Source organism: Salmo trutta, chromosome 8 (genome assembly GCF_901001165.1).
Source record: "Salmo trutta chromosome 8, fSalTru1.1, whole genome shotgun sequence".
NCBI lineage: Eukaryota > Metazoa > Chordata > Actinopteri > Salmoniformes > Salmonidae > Salmo > Salmo trutta.
In genome coordinates, this window is record NC_042964.1 from 35,534,655 (window position 1) to 35,560,766 (window position 26,112).

The following is a 26,112-nucleotide window of genomic DNA, read 5'->3' on the forward strand; positions in this document are numbered from 1 at the left end:
GAAAGTAGCACTTATTTTTAATGAAAAAAGTTACAATTAACTGCACAAACATATAAACCCCTTCTCAAATCCTTGACTGAGAATTCATACAGAGGTGGCTTGCTCCTGCATTAAGCAGGACATGATTGCCTGGTCTTCTCATCCATCCTTGCTATATAATAACATCATTTCACCATAGCCAAGTCCTTGAGTGAGTTCCTCTGTCTCTTGGCTTTGTAGCCAGGCCTCAGGAACTCAATCTTCCTCTTCTTGGCCTCGATCTTGTTCTTGTGTTTCTTCAGCTTCTTCCTGGCTGCAATGTCGGGGTTAGCCACCGCCTGAGAGAGAAGGGTAAAAGGTGAGATGCTTGGTATCCAACATTACCCTGCCATTGTGATAAACAGTGTCTGATGTATTATGGCAGGTTGTCAAAATATATTTAAAACAAAACATGTAAATAAATATTAACAGATTAAATTAATTTTAGCCAAGGATCTGAGGAATAAGTTTAGGGTGTAATAAAATGTAATAATCTACAATTTATGTTCTTAACTGTGGGTAACAGGGATATTGGTATCCACAATACCTTTTGTATTAAAGTCTCTGCCACATGACACAATCTGTAGAATTGCAGGTAACGAGGTTGAAAACTGCTAAATTGTCTCTCTGTGCCAAGAGGCGGGCCTTTAAAATGTTATTTCCCATGGCCCGAGACTTTGGCAGTGAATGTATGCTATTTTTTTATCTCACTCGAGTTGTGTTCTGATTATGAGGGGGCCTCTGATGAATTTGTCAAAAAAGGGGTCCCAGAGCACAAAAAGTTTGAGAACCCCTGCCGTAGAGTACACACCTGCATAGCCTTGTGTTTCTTGCGGTTGGCCCTCCTCTGTGAGGCATCCTTCTGAACGGCTGAGAAGGCCAGGGAGAAGGTCTGCAGCCCCACCTGCTTCTTCAACAGCTCGATCAGCTCCTGGGACAGGTTTTTCAGGGTGGGGTCTGGGGAGCAAAACGTCTAATTAAATAGAGCACTAACTTTATGCTTCTCTGTGACCGACACCTACTGAGGGATCAGTCGGAAGAGAACGACACAGAGTTGAGTTGTGTTGACACAGAATAACAAGACAGCAGTCAGACAACACGGCAGCCACAATGAGCACACGGAACAGAGAGAAAACTGAAAGGCCAGAGAGAGCCTAGTTATGATTAGGATGATGAATTTGAGAAGTGGTGAAAGGGAGAGGACAGTGTGTTAGCTTGATCCTCGTTGTGGTTATTAAATGATGAGGACAGTATTACAGGATGCTACCTTGGTCTGCATAGGTGCTGTCCAGTTCTCTGTAGAGAGGGGCGATGATGGTGGTGAGGTAAGGACCCAGCCTGTCCTTACCCAGGTCCACAGCTATAGCTCCCAGGAACTTAAACACACATGTTCTCTATGGGGGGAGAGAAAGGACAAATAACAATATGAACATTTATTGCAGATATTCGTCAACTCACCATCAGTAAATAAGCAGTGGTGTTGGGAAAATATATAAAAGGACCACGTATTGGGGGGTTTGTGTGTACCTTGAGGGGTATCTTGGGCGTGTCTGCAGCTTCCCTCTTAGCCATTAGAGACAGCTTCTTCATCATCCACAGTAAGGATGGAGGACGATCATCCTTCTCATCCTCCTCTTCCTGCTTCTCTTCCTCTTTTTCTTCATCACCTTTCTCTCCTTCGTCATCGTTCTCCCTCTCTCCTCCGTTCTCCATCTCTTCCTCCTCCCCTCCCTCCTCCTCCTCTACTTCCCGCGCAGGTGTGATTTCAGACTCAGGTGAGATCAGGTAGATCACCTTGGCGACGAACAGCAGGTTCTTGATCACCTGGGGAACGGCAGACGAGGCGGTCAAACCTGTCAATGGAACTACTGCCTGACGTGTGACACCTCAGACTTAAATAGTCTGTTTATAACGTCATCAGTGTAATATCGTCGTCCTTACCTGTTCTCCTGTTGACGTGTCCAGGTACTTCGACTGGAGCTGGTGACAGAAAGACAGGACCAACTCTCTCATCTGGTGGAGGGAAGGAGTGGGGAAAGCCAGGTAAAAGACACATAAATCAGTATTGCTAAACATCACTCGAGTCAAACCCTTGTTTACAATACAACGCATTAAATTCTCATTGTTATTCAAACCCCCCAAAAATGTTGCATGCCATTCTAGAAAGTTGTTCTCCCTGTTTCCGCCTCATTCACTGAGTAGCCCATCTTGATGACGCGTTTGACCTTGGTCACTCTAAGCGGGTCAAGTCATCGGTCTGTGTCTTTGGTTAAGTGATGTTCAGACCCGTCTCACCTTCTTGTCTAGGTTGGTCGTAAGGAACGTGGTCGCCACAGGTTCTGGTGTGCTGGTGTTGGCACTGCCCTTCTCTGTGGTCTCCTCTCTCCAGCGGGCAACCAGCTGGTCTGGCCGGTGGGCAGCAAACAGCTGACCAAACAGTTGAGAGGCGGTCAGCCACACCCAACAGTGAGGGTAGCGCAGGTGGGTCTCAACATGACCTGGTGGGGGGGAGACGCATTTCTCCGTTACACAAAGGGGAAGTCAGCAGCTTAGATGGTAAAATATTACATTCAATGATCGATGAATTGATGTAGATCTATAGGTTCTAGACTTTATCATCAACCCATAGAACAAGAGAGGCATTTCAGGTGAAAACGTGTAGGCACATGGGTTTAACCACACTGCTATACAGAGCAGGCAATAAGCTTAACATACCACAGTACTGTAGGCTTATTTATCTCACCCCAGACAACAGACCGGGCCCATCTGATAGATATACGTGATGTTTGATCTACGACCATAGGAAACGGCAAGACCGCACAAACAGATGTGGGACCAGGCTAGAGGTAGTAGTGTCTTACCCAGGATGTTAGTGAGCGTGTCTTGAGGCTTGCTGAGCTCCAGTAGGCTACAGTCCTTGGTGAGTTTGGTGACCAGGGTCAGGAAGCTGAACAGCAGTCTGTCTGCTGCCTTCTCATCCTGCTCCTCCTCAATCTGACACACACACACAGATGTAGCACAGGTGATAGAAAGTAGTCAATAAAAAAACGAATACCCGCGTCGTGCTTAGGTAATGCTTCTGAAAGTGTAACTGTTCACATAGTTTATATTAAACAGTTCATGTTCGACTCACGTCTTCAAAGTTGTCGGGGTGGATCTCTTTCTCGATGAGGGGCAGCAGGGCATCTAAACGGCGGCCAAACTGAACCCCCTCTACCTCCACAAACAGCCCACACACCTGGGCCCCCAGACGACGCAGAGACACCTGGGGGTCGGGGTCAGAGGTTACAGCAGGAGGACATGGGGTGCATCTCAATAGTCTGAAGTGGATTTCTCTCCTTTCCTTTATTTGCACTTCATCAGACATTTACATTGCTTTATTAGACCCGTAGAGAAAGACAAGACTAATGCGTGTGTGTGTGTGTGCGTCCATACCTTGTCTCCAGACAGCCAAGCGTTGACCAGGGTGAACAGGGTGTTCTGGTGTTGCTGGTCCAGTTGACTCAGCAGTGATTTGATGGCCACAGCGGCCATCTTCTTACAGCGAGCCGAGTCATCGTTCACCATGGCCAGGGCCAGAGGGACGAAGAACAACCCACTGTGCTCCAGCAGCAGGTTCTAGGACAGAGACGAATCAGTTACACACAGAAGTAGAATTAGGTTGTGCCAAAAGACTGATCTAAGGTCAGTTTTGAGTTTATTCCCTCTAATGGTTAGGATGTGGGATCTGCTTCTATAGGCAACTTCTACCAGGAGCAGTGGGTATAGAAAGCGACCAGAGTTACTGCAAATCTAACTCAGGTAATTATGGGATGTGTGTGTCAGGGGGATTGTTGTGGATACCTGAGGGAAGGTCTGGAAGATAAAGGCCATCATCTCCAGGGCAGCCTCTCTTCCTGTGTTAAACTCATAACTAACACAGAGAGAGAGAGATTTTAGTATCAAAAGTTACAAACGATTTACATCTAAAATAACGAATCCCTTTAAACACAAATATATCCTACCTGAGCTGGGCCACGATGAAGTCCAGATGTGATCTCAGTTTCTTCCCCAGAGGATAATCCAGGATATACTTCTGGTAAATCTACAGGTGAAAATAACAGAAAAAACTCAAATAACAATCTAAAAATACAAAAATGTGTTGCCTTAATTAAGCACAGTTAAACCACTGTTTTAACAAGGCACCTTCAATAATACAGTACAAACGGTAAAATACAGGTTTAAAAATGAATATAAAAAGAAACAAAACCGTACATGTCTGCACTGGACCCTGATCATGCCGTTCTGCCCGGTAACAGACAGCTTGGCCACTTTCTTCATCAGCTCCTCCATCTCTGGTACTACCAGCTTCCTGGACAGGATGGCCTGTATGGGGAGATAGAGATACAGTACAGAGGATGACAGATTAAGAATTTCATTATACACTTTGAATGCAAATACATATATATGCCTGGTTAAATAAAGGTGTAAAAAATGTTGGGGTCTGATGTATTAGCTGTAGCAATAAAGTATGGTCTCCCAACGCCATCTCTCTCCTGGATTTGGACAGGTGGAGAGGGAGGGCGTTAGCTACCTTTAGCAGGCCGAAGGCTGTCGCCTGACGCGATTGGTCGTAAATGTCCTCCTCGGCGTATCCCAGCAGCACTTGCAGCTGCGTCTCAGTTATCTTGTGTGTCTTCGTGTTCTTTACTAGGATGGTGATGGACTGACAGCGAAAATAAGGATCATTCAATTGTTTGATATAGCCACATTTCTGTCATTTCAAATCATTAAAACATTAAAGCCTCATTGCTATTATAAACTGGTTACCAACATAATTAGAACATTAAACAAGTCGTCATACCCGTGGTATATTTAAGCAATAAGGCCTGAGGGGTTGTGGTATATGGCCAATATACTTAGCTGTGGAATATTTGCCATATATCACAAACCCCGAGGTGCCTTATTTAAGCAATAAGGCCCGAGGAGGTGTGGTACATGGCCAATATACCACGGCTAAGGGCTGTTCTTCCGCACCTCGCAACCCGGAGTGCCTGGACACAGCCCTTAGCCGTGGTATTATAAACTGGTTACCAACGTAATTAGAGCAGTAAAAATATGTTTTGTTATACCCGTGGTATATGGTCTGATATACCCCGGCTGTCAGCCAATCAGCATTCATGGATTGAACCACCCAGTTTACAATGTCTCATATACCACGGCTTTCAGTCAATCAGAATCCAGGGCTCGAACGGCCCCGTTTATAATTGATACTATAGTAAAATGTATTAATTCAAACATTTCCAGGATAGAAAAACACTTGTGCTACCTTGAAGCAGTTCTGGACAAGTTGGAAGTTCTCTCCACGGGCAGCGCCAGCCTTGGAGTAGTCTTTGAGCAGGACGAACAGCTGCTTAGTGAGCTGGTCTGCATTCTGCTCTACAGCTGGCAGGGGGAACCGCAACAGGAACGTAAAAGCTAAGAGAGCCTCTGTTATCACCTGGAGGCACGGAGAGAGATATACACTCAGATACAGACACACACACACACTTCTCAACACACACACACACACACACACACACTACTGACCTTGACGTGCATGGAGTTGAGACAGTCTAGTAACAGAGCAAAGAAGGGATCCAGCATCTCAAGAGCAGAGGCCTCAGAGGAGTTGACCTTGGATTTCTTCAGACTCATATGGAGTAGCTGGACAGAGAAAGAGCGACAACAGTCAACCAACATTCAACTGACCACAGATGAATGAACAGCAAACCACTATTGAGCCATTGGTTACTATCTATTCACGGGACTGGTCGTTGTTTATCTTAATGCCTGCCTGCCGCAAAACACTATTTCATCTTCTAGTCAACCTGTGTGAAAGCCTGTGAGAAAGTTTCTGAAGGTTTTAGGGAGGGTAGATAGGTTGGTTTACCCGGAGTCCAGTGTCCACTAGGATGTGCATGTTGGTGCGGCTGCTGACGGGGGCTTTAAGTCCCCCTCTCTTTGGGGTGGGGGGCAAGAGGAGACAGCTGGGAGGGGGCAGGCGAGGGTCCGGAGGCGCCTGGGGCTTTTTGTCCCTACACACAAACAACAAAGACACGACGTCAAATATTTGCGTGAGACTCCGTGAGTGAGTGAGAGACAGAGCAAGGAAACGGGAGCGTGCATGCAGTGTGAGTGTGTACATACTTGTTCCGCTTGGTGACGAGGGGCAGGCTCTCTGAGACCAGGCCGTGGCTGAGCAGTAGTATAGCCTGATGGTCCATGGCTTGGTTCACCAGTAGACCTGACACTATCCTCTTCAACACCGCATGGGCACGACGGGCGGTCTTCAGATTGGCTGTGTTCTCCAGGATCTAGAGACAGATGGAGAGAGAGACGGAGAGAGAGAGAGAGGGAGACGGAGAGATTCAGACAGGAGAGAGAGACAGAGAGAGTCACATACACACCGTTTGCGGAGTAATCTGTTGTTGTCCCTGCTATCTGAGGAATTTCAGACACGTCTAAGTCATACTTACATCTTTCATCGGCAGTATGAGTTGTATGACTCTGTCCTTGCCAGAGTACTGGCCCAGGAACTCATAGGAGTCCATACTCTTACTGTGGCGAGCCTCCATCAGCTTCGAGACGATCCCCTTCACCTCCTTCTCCTCAGCCACTGCACCAAACAGCTCGTTGTTGAAGATCTACAGGAGAGGAGTGGAACAATGGTGGATGTATGAGACGTGTGAAAGGAGAGCTGGCAAGGTTGTGTATCAAAATGGATTATGCACAGTGACACACACACACACACACACACACACACACACACACACACACACAAGAACCAGCATAAACATAGAAAACCACACAAAAATAGACATGTATAGGTTAGAATAGTTACATCTATTAGCAAGCCCATGCAGTGGTCCAAGTCTCCAGGCTTCAGTATAGCGGCGAGGTGAGACAGGAGTTGGTACACTGTGAACGTCAGCACATGGACCTGAGAGAGAGAGAGAGCCAGTGGGTCAAAACAAAGTCATATCATTTAGAATAAATCACTTAATGATTGAATACATTTACACAGACAGAGATGGAGTCTCAGTCTCAAAAACATAGTCGGTAGTCTAAAAAATATATAAATTGTTTTTGTCAAACTTGCTCAGTAAATTTGGTTGGAAATCGTTTATGAACAGCAATGACCTTTTCTCTGACTTCCAAGCAAATTTAAGTTAGAACTTGAGACTGGACCACTCAACACCTACAGGAAAGCCATTCTGGTGTGTCTTTGGCATAAAAATGTGCGTAATTGTCCCACTGAAAAATAAAGCTATCCCCTTTATAGACTTTCACTAGGCACTGTAACTAGTGGTCTTGGAGTAGCCTCCCAAATAGCACCCTATTCCCTTTGTAGTGCCCTACTTTTGACCAGAGGCCATTTGGGACGCAAGCCTGGGCCTCGTACCCAAGGTCTGAGGCGAGGGTGTTGGTCCATCTGTATGAAAAGACAGAGGAACCTATTCAGCTGTAGTGATCACCTGGTAGCCCTTAACCAGAATGGACTTCATCTCCTTCAGTAGGTACTGCAGGTATTTGACCCCCAGAGTCTCGATGATCTTAATCAGGGTGTTACGAGCCACGTCTCTGATCTCCTGGAAACGATTCCTCAGCAGCACACACATCTTCATCAGGATGCTGTCAACACACACAGTGTTTATTATATACTGCGCACACTCCCAGACACGGACACACAACGACACAGCCACATTTATAGGGCGTACCACATCAATGTTTACATTAACTGGGTGTACATACCCGGGCAGGTTGACGTCCATGACAGTCGTGGGTAGTGTCTGCATCAGTTTGACCATGGCGAAGGCTATAGGAACTCTGGCCACCTCCTCCTCCTTCACATCCTTAGACTTCACCGCCTTGCACTCATCATCTCGCTTCACCTACACACACACACACACACACACACACACACACACACACACACACACACACACACGATGTCATCACTCTGCGACAATACTAAACACGCATTGGTGACACATTCCAAAAGATCCCCGACAGCGAGTACAACTGGTGTGTGTTTGAGCGTGTGTGTACCTTGGCAGTCAGACACTTGTGTAGCCTGGGCAGGACAGCATTTTGAACAGTGGCATGGATAGAGGTGATCAGAGCCTCCAGCTCCGCTTTGTTCTGGGGTAACCCACTGGGAGCCGCAGGGGCTCTAGTGGAGGGGGTCGGCTTCTTCACCGGAACAGCTTTAGGCCCCGCTGTAGATTCTGTGGCGTTCGTTTCCATAGCAACACCCTCAGCGGTCTCTGCGACGTCCGTTTCCATAGCAACAACCTTGGCCGTTTCTACGGTGGTTGCTTTCGTGTCGGTTTCAGTTTCCATGGCTTCCTCAGTGTCACTCTCCTCTGATTCGACAGCTGCCACCTCATCCTCATCACCTTCTTCATCAACGACGGTGCTCACAACTAAACAGAAAGAGGCAACGCCGATCAATACATCACACGCTTGGGATGGAAATCATATTCTACTTCATTGGGACCTCTTGGTCACCGATGTCCAGCCTGTTCCCTCACCCTCTTTGGCCCTGGTCTTAGCTGCCTCCATTTCTCTCTCCAGAGTGTCATGGTCAAAGTGGAACGCTTCCAGAACAGTCACCAACAGACTGTGGATGGACACAGGTGTGAGACAACAGTACTACTGGAAAACAAACATATATATATCACCCTCCGATACACACAGACACACACATAGCACCTACCTGACAGCCAGCTTCTGTTCAGCCTGTCCAGTTTGCAGTACGTGAACAAAGTGTTTAAGGTAGTAGAGGTATTTAGACCAGGTCAGTCTCCTACACACTGCTCCTATCACCTCTACTGAGGCTGCCGTCATACCCTCATTCTGCAGGACAGAGAGAAACACACAGGTTACACACACACGGCCAGTCACTCACACACCAGAAAGAAGGACAACATTATTCAGTGTGCTGTGTAACTGACCTTGAGCATCTTCTCGTCGAAGAGGGCGGTCACGGCGTAGGGCATGATGTAGTTCTGGAGGGAGCGGGATGACAACACAACCGTGCCCTCCGTCAGCTGCTTGGCTAACTTCCTCAGAGCGCGACCTCTACGGTGGATCTGAGAGACAAAACAGGAAGCACTGGGCTGAACACCACGCGTCCTGACTCGTTTGAAGAGCGTCGGCCGTACGGCTACAATCCAAGTTGCCCTGCGCCAGACTAAACGGTGCATTTTCCCATGTTCCGATATCTATACTAGCGTACACCACTTGGAACGCACGCCCAACACGATGCTTCGTTCCACGTAGTACGCCGGTGTGAATACTGGAACAGTGACTGAAGTCTTACCTGGATGTGCTTCATGTGCTCAAAGAAGTCAGACTCGGGGTCGTTGTAGTCGGTGAGCTGCACCAGATCTCTGAAGTCTCTATGGGTGGGGAAGGTCTTCACCAGACACGCCAGCACTGTGGTGTAATCGTGCTGCACACTCTGAGAACACAGGAGACACACACTGGACCCAAGTTCACTTTAGTGTGTGTGTGTGTGTGTGTGTGTGTGTGTGTGTGTGTGTATGTGTGTGTGTGTGCACTAACCTCCGTCTTGCTCCTCAGGCCTTTCCTGACTGCGTCCAGTATGGTGTGTGTGTGTGTGTGTGTGTGTGCACTAACCTCCGTCTTGCTCCTCAGGCCTTTCCTGACTGCGTCCAGTATGGTGTGCTGTACGATCTCCTTGTAGTCCCTGTCTCCACGACCCACTGCAGCCAGGCGTGTAAGGACAGCAGACAAACACAAGGTGGCGTTGTCTGCCAGGGACATGTCTCCAATCTACAACACAGGGAGGCAGAAGGTTGAATGTAATGAATGGACGAATTACATTACTGTTATCAATCCTTTGAAGATTCAATTATTTCCGCAACTCGTCAAATACATTAAGAGCAAAAAACCACAGACATGCATGGACACGTGTTAAGCAATACGCGCCACAAATGTTTTGTCAAAAGCTACATACAGAAACATTTATTGATTCATAAAGCGAATAGGACATCTGAAATAAGACGTGAGCGTTCCAAATTACTACCAAAGCCGACGCAATAGTCAAAAGATCAGACTGTAGCGTAACCCCCATCTGTAGTGTCGGATCTCTCCTGTGTGTTTTGTCGTGCGCGTGTTGGGTCTCACCTCGAAGGAGGCGAAACAGTTGTGCATCATGGTGTAGATGAAGTTCATATCCAGCGTGTCCATGTCGTTGATCCTCCTGGTGGCCTCCTGGAAGGCTGTGAGACGCACGTCGAAGTACACCTCGTCCAGGTGACGACTGTCAAACGCATTCAACTGGAGGGAGAGAAAGGGGCGATGATCATACATGGCTGTGTGTGTGATCAACATGGGTTGTTTGTTCCTGTGTGTGTGATCAACATGGGTTGTTTGTTCCTGTGTGTGTGATCAACATGGGTTGTTTGTTCCTGTGTGTGTGATCAACATGGGTTGTTTGTTCCTGTGTGTGTGATCAACATGGGTTGTTTGTTCCTGTGTGTGTGATCAACATGGGTTGTTTGTTCCTGTGTGTGTGATCAACATGGGTTGTTTGTTCCTGTGTGTGATCAACATGGGTTGTTTGTTCCTGTGTGTGATCAACATGGGTTGTTTGTTCCTGTGTGTGATCAACATGGGTGGTTTGTTCCTGTGTGTGTGAGATAAACATGGGTGGTTTGTTCCTGTGTGTGTGATAAACATGGGTTGTTTGTTCCTGTGTGTGTGATCAACATGGGTTGTTTGTTCCTGTGTGTGTGATCAACATGGGTTGTTTGTTCCTGTGTGTGTGATAAACATGGGTGGTTTGTTCCTGTGTGTGTGATAAACATGGGTTGTTTGTTCCTGTGTGTGTGATAAACATGGGTTGTTTGTTCCTGTGTGTGTGATAAACATGGGTTGTTTGTTCCTGTGTGTGTGTGATCAACATGGGTTGTTTGTTCCTGTGTGTGTGATCAACATGGGTGGTTTGTTCCTGTGTGTGTGATCAACATGGGTTGTTTGTTCCTGTGTGTGTGATCAACATGGGTTGTTCGTTCCTGTGTGTGTGATCAACATGGGTTGTTTGTTCCTGTGTGTGTGATAAACATGGGTTGTTTGTTCCTGTGTGTGGTTTTTTTTCGAGCCTTACCTTAGCAGCTGTATCTGTGATGTACTTCAGTCCACTATCCAGGTCTCCCAGAGTCTGTTGGGAGACAGTAACACAGGTAAACATTCTGCTATTCACATCACATTCATACGGACCACTAGATATGAGTAGTGGGAAGCATGTAAGGCCTGGCTTCAGCAGCTAAAGCTGTGAAAATGAGTGAGCGCAACAGAACACGCATGTCGAGTCAGGCTACGGGGGCTTGAGGTCCTACCTGGAAGACGGAGGTGAGGGCCTGTCTGGGCAGCTTGTTGTGGAGGATGGAGAACAGTCTACTGATAGGCTTGAGGAAGGAGGCGGGATTAGAACACTGTCTCAGCAGGTTCTGGACTGTAGCCAGGATGTCAATCTCGGTCTCCTGAAAAACACGGGAAGGGAAATACATTTACATTCGAGTCATTCAGCAGACGCTCTTATCCAGACGAACTTAAATCGCGAGTGCACACATTTTCGTAGCGGTCCCCGGTGGGAATCGAACCCACAACCCTGGCGCTGCAAGCGCTGTGCTCTACCAACTGAGCTACACGGCAAATACTCATGAGTGTAACATTATAACATATAACCTACCACAATGCAAGGAAATGACAAGACAGATCAACAATGAGTGGGAGCTCATGTAACACATACCATGGTATAAACGTAACACAAGCTTAACATGACGCGACCTGGCACGACGTTACCTTCGAACAATCCAATACAGCACGAACGCCTAAACAAATAACCACAACACAGACATAGCATATCACTAGAAGAGTAACACATTGTTGTACCTGTGGGTTGCGGGCCTTCTGGAGGTATGGCAGCAGCAGGCTGATGAGCACTGAGCTCTGGTCCTTATCACTCACAAACCTGCTGAGCCTGGAGAGGAGAGAGATCATTACATTAGCCTATAGAAACCATAACTATCATCATCGCCATACAACGACCTTAAACCTGAGAAGGAGAGCTGTGATAAGATCACAAGGAGCAGAGGCTAGAATACGCCATCTATGATCAGTTGGCATTGGAGATATTCGACTGTCTACAACAGGGCTCTCCAACCCTGTTCCTGGAGAGCTGCAGTCCTGTAGGTTTTCGCTCCAAACATAATCTAGCAGATCTGATTCTAATAATTAGGTGGTTGATAAGCGGAAGCAGGTTAGTAAACAACAGGGGTTGGAGTGAAAGCCGACAGGACGGTACAGTAGATCTCCAGGGGTTGGAGTGAAAGCCGACAGGACGGTACAGTAGATCTCCAGGGGTTGGAGTGAAAGCCGACAGGACGGTACAGTAGATCTCCAGGGGTTGGAGTGAAAGCCGACAGGACGGTACAGTAGATCTCCAGGGGTTGGAGTGAAAGCCGACAGGACGGTACAGTAGATCTCCAGGGGTTGGAGTGAAAGCCGACAGGACGGTACAGTAGATCTCCAGGGGTTGGAGTGAAAGCCGACAGGACGGTACAGTAGATCTCCAGGGGTTGGAGTGAAAGCCGACAGGACGGTACAGTAGATCTCCAGGGGTTGGAGTGAAAGCCGACAGGACGGTACAGTAGATCTCCAGGGGTTGGAGTGAAAGCCGACAGGACGGTACAGTAGATCTCCAGGGGTTGGAGTGAAAGCCGACAGGACGGTACAGTAGATCTCCAGGGGTTGGAGTGAAAGCCGACAGGACGGTACAGTAGATCTCCAGGGGTTGGAGTGAAAGCCGACAGGACGGTACAGTAGATCTCCAGGGGTTGGAGTGAAAGCCGACAGGACGGTACAGTAGATCTCCAGGTGTTGGAGAGCCCTGGTCTACAATGATCACATAAAGTCACCACAGCACAGTAGTCAACGCTTCATAAAGGACGCAGGGGGATGTGAGGACCCGAAGGACTTACTTTGAGAGGATGTTGAGCTCCTTGGCCACCTGGGACCTAAACCTCTTCTTCTTGAGTCTGTCAGAGTTGCGTATGATGCCACTGAGGTACTGTAGCAGGGTGGAGATGAAGGGCAGGAGCAGCCTGGCACCCTGGGTCAGATGCTCTGAACAACACAAACAAACCATTCATTTCTGCACTTTTATCAATGTGCATGCTTTGTATTTGCTATTATTTACGAGTTATTTTTTTCATATAAACGTTACACTTTGCGGATACTACCCATTTTGCATTTGCTTATACCTACTAGGGCCCATAGTTTTTCCATAGTTATACTGTTTAGTATTTACTTTTATTAGTAGCATTTGCATATTCTAGCAGTGGCCCTGTAAACATTGCATTTGCGTATTCTATTCGTCGTCCATAGGCCTCACCTGAAGAGATGTCGGCTCCCTCTGGTGGCTGGGGGAACACACTGCCGTTGACGCTCAGCTCCGCCTCCTCACCCTCCGTAACCAGAAGGTCCTTCGTGGTCACCAAGGACTCGGCGATGTCCATCACCATGGCAACGGTCTGGGTGGAGACATTCTTGGCGGAGAGCAGGGCGAACACGTTGCGGAGGACGTCACACTCCGGGTGACCAGACTGCTGCTTGGCCAGGAGGGGGAAGTACCTGAGAAGGAAGGTCGTCACTTTCAGGCGGGTTGAATCTGCCACCTACCACTGGGTCATGGCAAATTCCTCCTAGTTCCACACCGGAAACTGGATTGTTGCGAGAAACATTCTCCCATTCATTTACTGATCTCAGGACTTAGTGTAGCTGAAGTCTCGACACAAAGACTGTTTGATAAGTGATAAGGGATGTATATGTTTAAATGTAATGATTAAATAATTCTACCCTGAAACTTGACTATTAGTGATTATTAGTTCATGTAGCATGTATAATGAATGATTAAAGTACTAAACGTAAGTCCCATAAGGTTTAGTAGAGATCTGTGATGAAGAGAAATGTATGTGTGTATGTGTGTATGCCTAAGAGGACACCGAGAACAATGAAAACTGTGTTTGACCCGACCTGGCTAGAACTCTGAGAAACTTATGATAGGACAGGGAGTACTTCTCAAGGTTCCTCTAATCTCGGGGGAATGGGACTGACAGCGCTGGGTAGTGATTAACAGTGGGGAGAACTCTGGGGAGGGATACAAATCGTCTACTGTTCGTGTGTATGTATGTGCGTAGGATATCTACTGTTTGTGTGGAGGTATGTGCGTAAGTAGGGAGTGAGTTATAAAATGAATGTCTTTGTATAATGGACTTCAGAACGTTCTCTGAATAAACTGTACAGACCTTTTGCAGAAGCTGAGTCTTTGACTTATTAACCCAGTGTCTTACAAACCTTGGGGATTAGTCAAAGCTTATTGATTGTTAGTTATTATCATTGGGATTCAAAATTCTCTCGACAATAAGCTTACCTGGCATTCTTGCTCCAGACGTGGATGAGTTTGAGGAGGGGGGTGGGGGAGTAGGGGCTCTCTGTCGGCAGACGGCAGACCTGGGGCCAGACGATAGCCTGGAAGACGGCATCTAGCTCATCTGGAGTGAAGCTGTACGAGTCGAAGCCATCAAAGAAGTCCTGGATCCTCAGGACGCCCAGGCGCCTCAGGTTCTTCAGAGGAGCGATACAGCCCACCTTTAACTGGGCAGTGAGAGAAAAAAACCAATTTAGGAGTTTTTAAAACCTGTTAATCTATTTTTAGCCTTTCAGCTACAAAGACTAGAAAAAAAACAAGAGGCGACAAAACAACTTTAAGGAGTTACTGACTTGTCCTAAAAACTCATGTTTGTGTGCAGTATCATACATGAACATCAACATGCTTTATACATGCTCACACCTGCAACTGCCAGGGCAGGCTTCTCTGAGCCTCCTGTTCTAGTATCGGTCTGAGGGCGAGCTGCGGCATACTGCCACAATGGCTACACTGCAGCTCCTGCCCAAGACCAGAGTTACTGACTTGAAACTTTACTCAACGTTTTTCTCAAGAGACATCAAATCAAATTTTATTTGTCACATGCGCCCGAATACAACAGGTATACCTGTTCACCTTACAGTGAAATGCTTACTTACAAGCCCTTAACCAACAATGCTGTTTAAAGAAAAATAAGTGTTAAGTAAAAAATAGATAAGTAAAAAATAAAAGTAACAAGTAATTAGAGAGCAGCAGTCAAATAACAATAGCGAGGCTATATACGGGGGGGTACCGGTACAGAGACAATGTGCGGGGGCACAGGTTAGTCGAGGTAATATGTACATGTAGGTAGAGTTAAAGTTACTATGCATAGAACCCAGGAGCTTACTATCGAGCTTCTCGGAGTAGGAGTGCTGATCTAGGATCAGGTCGCCCCCTGTCCATATAATCATATTAATTGTGATCTAAAAAGGCTAAACTGATCGTAAATCAGCACTCCTACTCATCCAGCAGCCTCTTGTTAGATACCTCCCCTGGTCCTACAGTAGGTTTCTCAAGACTAAGCCTATATGAGACTCCGGCTGTGTATATACCTGTTCTCTCTGGTTGAGGATGGTGGAGACAGAGGCGGTGACACACAGTAGGATCTGCAGCACCTTGGGCAGGTGTGTGTGGATGAGGTGGCCCAGTTTACTGATGACTGTGTTGACTATGTTCATCAGGCTGTGCTGCCGACCCAGAGGAAGGACGGCAGAGAAGTCTGTCTCGGCTATCGCCTTGTCTACTGCAGCTAGACACAGACCTGGAGAGAGGGAGGGGAGAGAAAGAAGAAGAGTTCTATGTGTTCATATGTCATACATTTAAAACAAAACACAGGTCCACACACACACACACACACACACACACACACACACACACACACACACACCTAGGCTAAAGCTACAATATAATGGCAGAATAGACCAATGAGACAGAGGGCAACAGAGCCGTTCAGTGAGGAATAAGACGAGAAACACTCCACTCCCATACAGGTTGTATATCACATGGCGGAGGGCGCCCTACCTTGTCCGTGGTGGCAGACGGGCTCCAGCAGGAGGTCAATGAACATGCCCAGCTCCTCAGACTGGCATCCTGCCAGGAACCTCAGCACGATGGAGGAACGCTGCACAGCGCCAGACTTGCCCTGGAACTTACTGCCAGTCTTGCTGCGCATCCGCCCAAACAGAACCCTACAGAGGTTAGGGGGGGGGGGGGGGGGGTATATTGGAGTGGTAAAGGTGACACATAAATAGGCCACAAGTTTAAGTTCACTTGAAGATGTGACACACACACACACACACACACACACACACACACACACACACACACACACACACACACACACACACACACACACACACACACACACACACACACACACACACACGAGTAATAACAAACGAGTGTAACCGCACACACACACACCTCATAAGCAGCGGGATAAGCTGGGCCCTGTGTGAGGCGTCCACCACGGCCTGGTCCTCTGAGACGTTGAAGTGAACGATCTCGTCCTTGAAGTGTTTGTCATCCAGCAGCCTCTCCAGATTCTCCCTGGACACAAACAGCCACGTCAAAGACATTCAATAGCGCAGGACTTTAGGTCCAGAAGCACAAAGACATTTCAGATACAGAAAAAGACGTCAGATGAAGACATTGTATTACTATATCACATCAAACACAGAAAGACAGTGTATCAAATGGCCTGCTACCAGATACTGAATCAAGATATATTAGCAACTCTAAGCCTATCGTCCTGTACAGCTTCAAAGAGGCACCAGAGCAATGTTGTTGACAGGGTCTCCGGGGTGATTCTGTGAACCTTGTCTGTGGTACATTATGGGAAATGAAATAACAGAACAACTCCGATTTCCTTCCTTCATTCCGTTTTCAGTGCCGTTAGATGGTTAGTAAATGGATAGTTTAATAAGGGAAGTGAATAGAGGAGCTCCTGTCAGATCTGTGGTCCTGGGTGGAGGTTAACATTCCTGCTCAGTGGAACCTGAGAGGGTCAGTGATGTCTCTGATCTCTATCAGCACTGGTAACAATGACTCCCATTGAGAGACCGGGCAGTCCATAACAGTTATTACAGTATCCCTTTACTCTTACTCCGATCATCTGAACAACAACAAAAAAGTTAAATGGTGATTTTGGAAGGTACGCTTTATGCCTGGCACACTGTATAAAAGGACTGAAGGTATGTTAAAACAAGAGATAAGATGAGATGTTGAGCGACAGTGTCGTTCGGAAACAAGCCGAAGAGCAAACCTACTTGTAGGGGAGGACGTTGGGGTCTTTGTAGGTCAGGACACACTCCAATGCTGCCCTCTGGATCTGCTGGTCCTGGTGGCACAGCAACTGGACAGACACACAGACACACACTTATAGCAGTACACTGACGGAGGCTACCTACTGCTGATAACGGGTCGGAGAAGTACGTTTAACTGAGTACACGGTTGACGCAGGGTAAATAGGCATATAGTGAGAACAGCTGAGAGTGAATTGATGCGAGTAGCCGATGTGCGTAAGACCTTTAAACAGGTCAACATTCACAAGGCCGCCGGGCCAGACGCATTACCGGGACGTGTACTACCAGCATGCGCTGACCAACTGGCATGGGTCTTCACTGACATTTTCAACCTGTCCCAGACTGAGTCTGTAATACCAACATGTTTCAAGCAGACCACCATAGTCTCTGTGCCCAAGAACACCAAGGTAACCTGCCTAAATGACTACGACCCGAAAGGGTTAACGTCTGAAGCAATGAAGTGCTTTGAAAGGCTGGTCATGGCTCACATCAACACCATTATCCCAGAAACCCTAGACCCACTCCAATTTGCATACCGCCCCAACAGATCCACAGATGACGCAATCTCTATTGCACTCCACACTGCCCTTTCCCACCTAGACAAAAGGAACACCTATGTGAGAATGCTGTTCATTGGCTACAGCTCAGCGTTCAACACCATAGTGCCATCAAAGCTCATTACTAAGCTAAGGACCCTGGGACTAAACACCTCCCTCTGCAACTGGATCCTGGACTTCCTGACGGGCCGCCCCCAGGTGGTAAGGGTAGGCAACAACACATCCGCCACGCTGAACCTCAACACGGGGGCCGCCCAGGTGTGCGTGCTCAATCCCCTCCTGTACTCAATGTTCACTCATGACTGCATGGCCAGGCACGACTCCAACACCATCATCAAGTTTGCAGATGACAACAGTAGTAGGCCTGATCATTGACAACGATGAGACAGCCTATAGGGAGGAGGTCAGAGACCTGGCCGTGTGGTGCCAGGACAACAACCTCTCCCTCAACGTGATCAAGCCAAAGGAGATGATGTGGACCGAGCACATCCCCATTCTAATCGACGGGGCTGTAGTGGAGCAGGTTGAGAGCGTCAAGTTCCTTGGTGTCCACATCACCAACATACTATCATGATCCAAACACACCAAGACAGTCGTGAAGAGGGCACGACAAAGCCTATTCCCCCTCAGGAAACTAAAAAGATTTGGTATGGGTCCTCAGATCCTCAAAAGGTTCTACAGCTGCACCATCGAGAGCATCCTGACTGGTTGCCTCACTGCCTGGTATGACAACTGCTCGGGCCTCCGACCGCAAGGCACTACAGATGGTAGTGCGTACTGCCCAGTACATCACTGGGGCCAAGCTTCCTGCCATCCAGGACATCTATACCAGGCGGTGTCAGAGGAAGGCCCTAAAAATTGTCAAAGACTTCAGCCACCCTAGTCACAGACTGTTCTCTCTGCTACCGCACAGCAAGCGGAATAGGAGCGCCAAGTCTAGGTCCAAAAGGCTTCTACCCCCAAGCCATAAGACTCCTGAACAGCTAAGCAAAGGGCTACCCAGACCCCTCTTTTACACTGCTGCTACTCTTTGTTTATTATCTATGCATAGTCACTTTAACTCTACATACATGTACATATTACCTCGACTAACCTGTACCCCCGCACATTGTCTCTGTACCGGCCCCCCCTGTTTATAGCCTCGCTATTGTTATTTAACTGCTGCTGTTAAATTATTTGTTACTTTCATTTTCTATTTTTTACATTTTTACTCAACACTTATTTTTCTTAAAACTTCTTAAAGCATTGTTGGTTAAGGGCTTGTAAGTAAGCATTTCACTGTAATGTCTACACCTGTTGTATTCGGCGCATGTGACAAATACAATTAGATTTGATGATGATAGGTGAGATAGGTAAGTTTACCTGAGTATACAGCTCATTGAGGCTATTCTCCAGGTACAGAGAGCGAGGGTTGGTGAACTTGGCAAACACCTTCAGGTGAGCGATGAGTTGCCTGGGAAAGAAATTAAATGTCTTTAGAAAATGCTATATTTGCTTTAAAAAAAAAAAATAGCACTGAAAATGTATTGTGAAACAAAAATAAAATGTTTTATTTCCAAAATCTTACTTGGCTGCTGCTCTTTTTGGTGGCATCTTCCTCTCTGGTCTAGCCTTCTCCTCTTCCTCCCTGTCCTCCTCTTCCGTCATGCTAGCCTCCATGGCAGCAGGACTGCTCCTCTTCCTCAGGTCCTGAGTAGGCGCCACCAGCAGGTCAGCTGGGTAGAACTCATTCCTGCCAATCATGAGAGGGGAGGGGCATAGGGTCAGTTAAGACAGTGGACAACGGTGCTCTTTCTCAAAAAGCCTTTCCTAGATTGATTGCGTCTTGTCTCCTCGCCTCCTCCTCATAGGAGGGCGGTGTAGTGTGTAAGGCTGCGGTACCTAGTCGTGTGTAGGGTATAGTGTAGGACGAACCTGATGAATCGTAGCAGCAGTGGACTGAGCTCCCTACTGCGTGGTTCTACGCGGTCAGGGACCAGAGCCATGGCCCTCCACAGCAGGCCCCTGAAGTTAGTGAAGTCTGTCCTCTCGCTGGGGTCAGAGGTCATCTTCAGACGCTGCAGGAACAGCACCCCCACGTCCCCGCTCTCGATGACATCACAGCCCGGCTCCCCTTGCAGCTCCGAGTCGCCATCTTCATCATCATCGTCGTCGCCTTCACGCAGCTCCTTTTCTGTTAGACAGAACATTTTCTTGATCGTTTTATACATCGACACAAACAGCTCATCACCGTGTTAAAAAAACAGATCCCCAATGAGCACGCACTCACCAGCAAGACCTGCCACCAACTCCAGCTGCTCATGGTAGACCTTCCAGAAGTCTTTGTTGTCCATTCCTCTGGCATGGGTCCTGGAGAGAGAGACACAACACGAGGAAGAGATGAACTGCGTTATTGGGGGGGGTTAAAAGATCATAAGAGTATAATCCTTTAGATTTATTGTGGTTGTGTGCTCTTACACTATGAGTTCAATGACTGGGTCCCACAGGGGTTTGAAGTTGATGAACAGCATGGAAATAAGATAGCGTAGAGGCACCTGCAAATGGAAGATGCAGAACGTAACTTAATCATCCACTAAGATAATCAAACGTTAATCAAAGGTCCCAAGTCTGTTCGAAATCTAGGTTTCCCATATCTACGTTTTAGGTTCCAAATCTATGTTTTATGTTCTGGGTACCTGTTGGAAGGTCCCTTGTGGCCCCCGGGGTAGTGATCTCTCTACCAGGTCATGTCTGAGCTTCCTGAGGTGCAGCAGCTTCTCTCTGTAGTCCTGCACGGAGGCAGGGACCAACTCAGCCTGAACACACACTGCAAACACAGGCTGGACCTCCACACTCTCCTCACTCTGAGAACACAGACAGAATCAGAGTTCAAATGTGTTATTATTGTCCATTTAGGCTCAAAATGGAAAGTTCTCTCAATTATCTTCTGCCTCGTGAACGAATTCAATTAACTTGAGCAAATAAAGTCATAATTATCAATTTACAAGTTATCATTTGGTTGTTCTGTACCAACCTCTGACGGTTTGAGCTCAGCCTCAAAGTGGGTCAGAATCCTCAGTGTCAGCAAGCGGATCTGAGGGAGGAAGCATGGTGGAGAGGGTTAGGTCACAGTTTAAACACAACTAACAAAGTACCCAAAATAATAAATCTAAACAAATAATTAAATCTACTTCCATACTTTGGAGCTGTTGGAGGATAGGTTGACGTGCAGCATCTGGTGCAGATCGAGCAGTGCACTGTGGGATAGGTGATCAGAGAAGCCGTTGACTGACAGCCGGGTGTAGTAGAGGTCTCCTAGCAACAGAGCCGACATGTCTGTAGGGAACTTCCTGTGACACACACAAACACAGGAAGTTGATCAGGGTCAAAGTGCACCAATTACAAGAACAAAACCAGTTACCACATTATATAACCAAACATTAATGGCACCAACAAACACACACAGACTTACTGTACCAATCCAAAGCTTTATCTCTGGTCACAGCAGTTATTCCCACTAAATGGGAACTACTCTCTAAGAGCTGGTGATATTTCTCTACTTTTAGTACTTACTGGATGATGGGCTTGACCCGCTCCACTGGCACCAGGGAGAGAACCTCAGCAGATCCATTCAGACTGAGCAGGGAGCTGAGGGCCTGCCTGGCCACAAACAGACCGCCTGGAGGACAGGAAAAAGGAGAGATCTTTATTGTCCCAGCTCCTGGGTTACTACTGGAGGGACGGTTAGGAGCTAGAACAAATTGGCATCGAATGGAACACAACGTTCATCTGTACATCAGATAAGAGCAAACAAGGGCAGCCCATACCTTTCCCCAGCTCTTCTCTCTCCACGTTTAGTAGCAGGCGATTGAGGAGGGCTATCAGACTGGGAACGACACACCCTGCTGCCAGTGGTCTGAGGTGGGGCAGGAGGACCAGGGCTGCCCAGGGCAGGGACAGGTCAGTGATGGTCTGGTTTGGGTCCTGCGGTAGGCTGATCAGAGAGAGGATCAACTCTGGTACTGACACCTCTGTCCCATCACCTGGCTCCTTACCGGGGGTCTTTCCGGTGAAGACCAGGGGGTAGGTCTCGAAGGCCATGGAGCCGTCTGTAGGGGGCGGGGCTTTAGCCAGGATGAGACTGACCAGCACCTCCATGGCAGAGTGACGAGACACAGAGTCTAGACTGGAGAAAAACCCCTCTAGGTACTGTAGCAGGCTGGGCAGGAAGAACTGGAGAGAGAGAGAGAGAGAGAGAAGAGGGAGGGGTGAGGAGAGATGGAGAGAGAGAGAGAGATGTAGGGGGTGGCAGAAAGGAGAGAGAGAGAGATTACGTTATCTATGTCCTGTGAAGGAAGCTTTCTCTACCGGAGTCAGCTAGGATGACATTTCCTGGTGTATTGATGAGATTAGTCGATGTACCTGTTCAAACCCTTTCATGGTGAACATCTCCTTAGTGAACTCCAGTATCAGGTCCTGGTCCACCCCACTGCTGAACACCTTTTTGACCGTGTCCTGTGTGAGTGTGTTAGGCAGGGAGACATTCTCCCCCAGCAGTAGAGAGGAGATGATCTGGAGCACGAGTCTACAGCAGGATCCTGGGAGGGCTGGGGTCTGGAGCAACTCATGAACTGTCTACAGAGGCACAGAGAAGGACAAAAACATCAGAGGAATCGATACATATGATACCAACAGTCAGATTTGAAACCAAACTGGGTTCAGGCAAAAGTGTGATCTGAAAAGGAAATTGACACAAAGTATTCTTCTTTTTTGATTCGATTGTTTTATTTTATTTTTAAATGTATACAGTATAAATGGAGACTGTCAAATACATACAGAGATACACACAGCCTCTGAACACAGAGCAAACTCTATGCTTATTCTTAGTTTTACTTATTCATGTCGCACAGATAAATGGCGAGCCCTACCTGACAGACAGCGTCTGGCTTGGTGATCTTGGCTCCATTGCGGTGTCCCACCAGGGTATGGAGGATGAAGAGCAGACGCTCCAAGTGCTCGGAGGCCTGACCCTCCTCATCAACATCTGTCTTATTCAGGTTCCGTAGGGCCTCACTCACACACGTCTAGAGAAAGACAAAAACATGATTTAGACATGGGACACGTCCTCAGTCACAGTTAAACAGCCCTGGACCAGGATAATGAACAGTATCACTCAAACAGTCCGACAGACAGATGACAACAACCCATCTGTCACACAGGCCTTGAGACAGACAAGACAACCCATTATTCAGCCACACAGACCTACAAAGAGTTTATATTGGCACTATGCAGAACCAGTTGTGAGGTAAAAATGCTCCGTAACCTGTAGAGACTCCCACAGAACCAGGAAGTGCTCTTTCTCTACGTGATTGGCTGCTGCCTGGGCCATTTGATCCAGTGCATCTCTGACAGCGTCCCAGGGTAGAGATACTTCCTGGTCAGCACTTGGTCCAAGCTTCCTCAGAGCTATTGGGAGGGCCTGGAGGAGAGGAAAGAAGGATATAACAGAAAAGGGTTGTGAATGAAAGCTCTTTCAACTGAATATACATGCATAAGACTCCACTTTGTTAACCTTTTTCGCAAAGAGTCTAATCTCCTATTTCCTACTGTATAACCTAATGAACTCACCGTGCCAGCGCAGGAGTGGAACATGTTGCGGACTCCTTTACACATCTCAAACAGCAGCTGTCCCACCCCCCCTGCCTTCCCAGGGTGCTCCTCCAGGTCCAGGAACATGTGGTTGAGAAGGGCGTCAAGATCTGGCACCTGGCGGGTATCAATACAATTTATTCAATCAGATCTGATTTCATCGCCACTGGATGTCACCTAGTTAATAAGACCAAAACACACCTTTCTCATCAGAAAAGAAAAACTCTCTGCCGCAAACTTTCGTATGTGTTCCTTCTTGTGTGCCAACAGTGTACTGTACAAGCTGTAGGGGAGAAGGAGAGATAATTAAACACTGATGTAATATATGCCAATATGACTTGGATAGGAGACGATGAGAACAATAACGCTGGAGCTTCTAGCACCGTCTGTCTACTACTGCAGCCAGGTAGGCCTAAGGCCCAGTCTCACCTGTACATCTTGGTCATGTCCTTGACCATGAGTCTCCAGAGGTACTTGTAGAGGTAGGAGAGGCAGGTGAAGGCCCACTCCAGTATCTCGGTGTTCTGGGTTTCCAGGAGAGAGGTGATGAGGACAAAGAAGTCAGGGAAGTGGGGGTAGAAATCCATCTGGAGGTCCCTAGCCAGCTGGACCACCAGGCTGATGCATAAGGGAGGAAAAAGTTGTGATTTGCAGCACACACACACACACACTGCAAGCAACAAGCTTGCCAATGAAGAACAAACATGACATTTGTTTCCACATGATATGACGCTTGTGTGCATTATTTATTGGCAAATTTAGGAACATTCTACAGAACATATTCCTATTGATAGTTTGTACCTTCCTCATTAAGCCTCACACAGTAATCTCAGGTACACACACATATACACACACAGTAATCTCAGGTGTACACACACACACACACACACACACACACACACAGTAATCTCAGGTACGTACTCCAGTAGAGGCTGGCAGGCAAGGCTGTTCCTGGTACTAAGGTGAGTCTTCAGGCTCTCCACTATAGACCTCTGATGGAACACCAGAAGGTTGAAGGACTGGCTCTTGTTGGACACCTCCCTCAGGAAGGTGGCTGAGGAACAGGTGAATGGGTTTCAGATTAGTCACTGGGTTCTGCTCATGTTTGGAAGCTTGACAAGGACATGTATTGGGCCAGATGTGATAGTAGTAGTGAAGCTCCTGGGTGTGACGAGTTATGTACTTACTGAAATGCTCTGTCAAATTCAGGTCCCTCCATTTTGTCAGTCCTTCTGAAAAGTAAGTGTCTACCTCCTACAACGGAAAACAGTGTTACATGCCATGGAATGATATTAACAACGACAAAAACGTCATTTTGAACAAGTTTAATAGGGGATCTGCAGTCTCAAGAGAACGCATACCTCATCATAACTCCCAGTTCTGTCAATGCGATGGATGACATCGATATTGACATTGGCAAGCCTTTCAGCAAACGTGAGAAACTGTAAAGCAAACGATCGTGAGTTAGCTACTTTCTGTGGTGTACTAACGTTACAGTAAGCGATACAGTAATGAAATGACTCGCTAGCTAGGCTACATATGATATTTAACATATCCAAGCAGCTACGCTTGTTGGTTCATTAATCGTAGCAATGGGAAAACATGTTTAATTTGAAACTGTTCAGACATTATGAAAACCAGGCATGAGAGATAGCTATGCATATTAACAAATATTTTGTTATTTTCAATGCAATAGCTAAGCAGTCGTCGCTATCTATGCTAACAACTGTGCTACACGAGTTCCCAACAACACTCACCCTGAATGTGTTCTCAGATTTATGATACGACGACTTGGATTTGATCTTCATTTTTGACGTGTCTATTTTTCTAATGTATGTTTAAAAAAGATATGTAATCCACGATTAAAATGTGTATGAAAACTACAATGTATAGACTAACTGTGTTTACACACATGCCTGGTGCCGGGGCGCAGCCATATTGGATGAAGCATCATGGGAACGTTTCGCTTTTCCACGTGGTGAGAAGACAGAAGGTTGCGTGGTTTTGCAATAACTTCAAGGATTACTTCCTGGATACTTTTGTTTCTCAAGGACACCTCCATACAAGGGGCGGCTGCTGAGGGGAGGACGGCTCATAATAATGGGTGGAACAGAGCAAATGGAATGGCATTAAACACATGGATGTATTTGCTACCATTCCACCTATGCTGCTCCAGCCATTAACACGAGCCCATCCTCCCCAATTAAGGTGCCACCAACCTCCTGTGGTCCGTACATGTACTGACCAGTGGACATGACATACTGGACACTAGACACATTATACTGGACTGGACATGTTAGTATAAAGATATGTTAGTATATTTTCTCTGGGGTTCAAACTTTTTCAGAAGTGTGTGTGCATGCTTGTGTGTGTGTGTGTGTGTGTGTGTGTGTGTGTACGCATGCCTCTGTGTGTGTCAGTGTGTACCAGCCATCCAGGGGGTAGGGCTGATGACAGGGGTACTTATCGGTTCAGCCAACAGAACAATCCCAGCTCTTGATTTTGTGGAGAGGTGGAGAGGTGGGCTCACTGCTACCTGCTAGTAATGTCTTTGAGAAACACACAGGCAGTGAAGACATCATAG

At 47.2% G+C, this 26,112-nt stretch overlaps 1 protein-coding gene and 1 non-coding gene across 2 annotated transcripts; both read right to left on the minus strand.

The window, feature by feature from the left end:
* On the minus strand, positions 1-25,926 carry utp20 (UTP20 small subunit processome component). Its single transcript, XM_029761047.1, has 58 exons — positions 25,286-25,926; positions 24,890-24,970; positions 24,716-24,782; positions 24,450-24,582; positions 23,958-24,146; positions 23,730-23,811; positions 23,508-23,645; positions 23,203-23,358; positions 22,808-22,963; positions 22,302-22,514; positions 21,707-22,112; positions 21,453-21,558; positions 21,079-21,229; positions 20,914-20,973; positions 20,576-20,743; positions 20,358-20,434; positions 20,170-20,249; positions 19,815-20,073; positions 19,468-19,632; positions 19,263-19,353; positions 17,308-17,393; positions 16,463-16,588; positions 16,061-16,227; positions 15,592-15,800; positions 14,504-14,727; positions 13,466-13,704; positions 13,053-13,197; positions 11,965-12,052; positions 11,409-11,552; positions 11,177-11,230; positions 10,195-10,347; positions 9,685-9,840; positions 9,365-9,505; positions 8,997-9,134; positions 8,759-8,898; positions 8,574-8,662; positions 8,089-8,465; positions 7,792-7,931; positions 7,515-7,671; positions 6,881-6,979; positions 6,516-6,683; positions 6,187-6,353; positions 5,930-6,074; positions 5,587-5,703; positions 5,327-5,497; positions 4,592-4,723; positions 4,273-4,383; positions 4,023-4,102; positions 3,862-3,931; positions 3,454-3,636; positions 3,152-3,283; positions 2,880-3,012; positions 2,314-2,516; positions 1,960-2,031; positions 1,546-1,842; positions 1,286-1,412; positions 830-975; positions 1-317 (listed from the first exon to the last, which is right to left on the minus strand). Exons 1-58 carry the CDS (start codon positions 25,334-25,336, stop codon positions 165-167), a joined length of 8,508 nt encoding a protein of 2,835 aa, XP_029616907.1. The 5' UTR covers positions 25,337-25,926; the 3' UTR covers positions 1-164.
* LOC115199282 (small nucleolar RNA ACA64) lies at positions 2,673-2,795 on the minus strand. Its single transcript, XR_003879376.1, has one exon. It is a non-coding gene; the product is annotated as a small nucleolar RNA ACA64 (small nucleolar RNA).
* Positions 25,927-26,112: the final 186 nt, after the last annotated feature.

Excerpts from the sequence above, each read along its gene's own strand:
- utp20 (XM_029761047.1), bottom strand. The coding sequence starts at position 25,336 with ATGAAGATCAAATCCAAGTCGTCGTATCATAAATCTGAGAACACATTC. Across the intron at positions 16,228-16,462 it reads CTTATCCCGCTGCTTATGAG|GGTTCTGTTTGGGCGGATGC; the intron begins GTGTGTGTGTGT and ends TAACCTCTGTAG. Across the intron at positions 5,498-5,586 it reads TCAACTCCATGCACGTCAAG|GTGATAACAGAGGCTCTCTT; the intron begins GTCAGTAGTGTG and ends CCGTGCCTCCAG.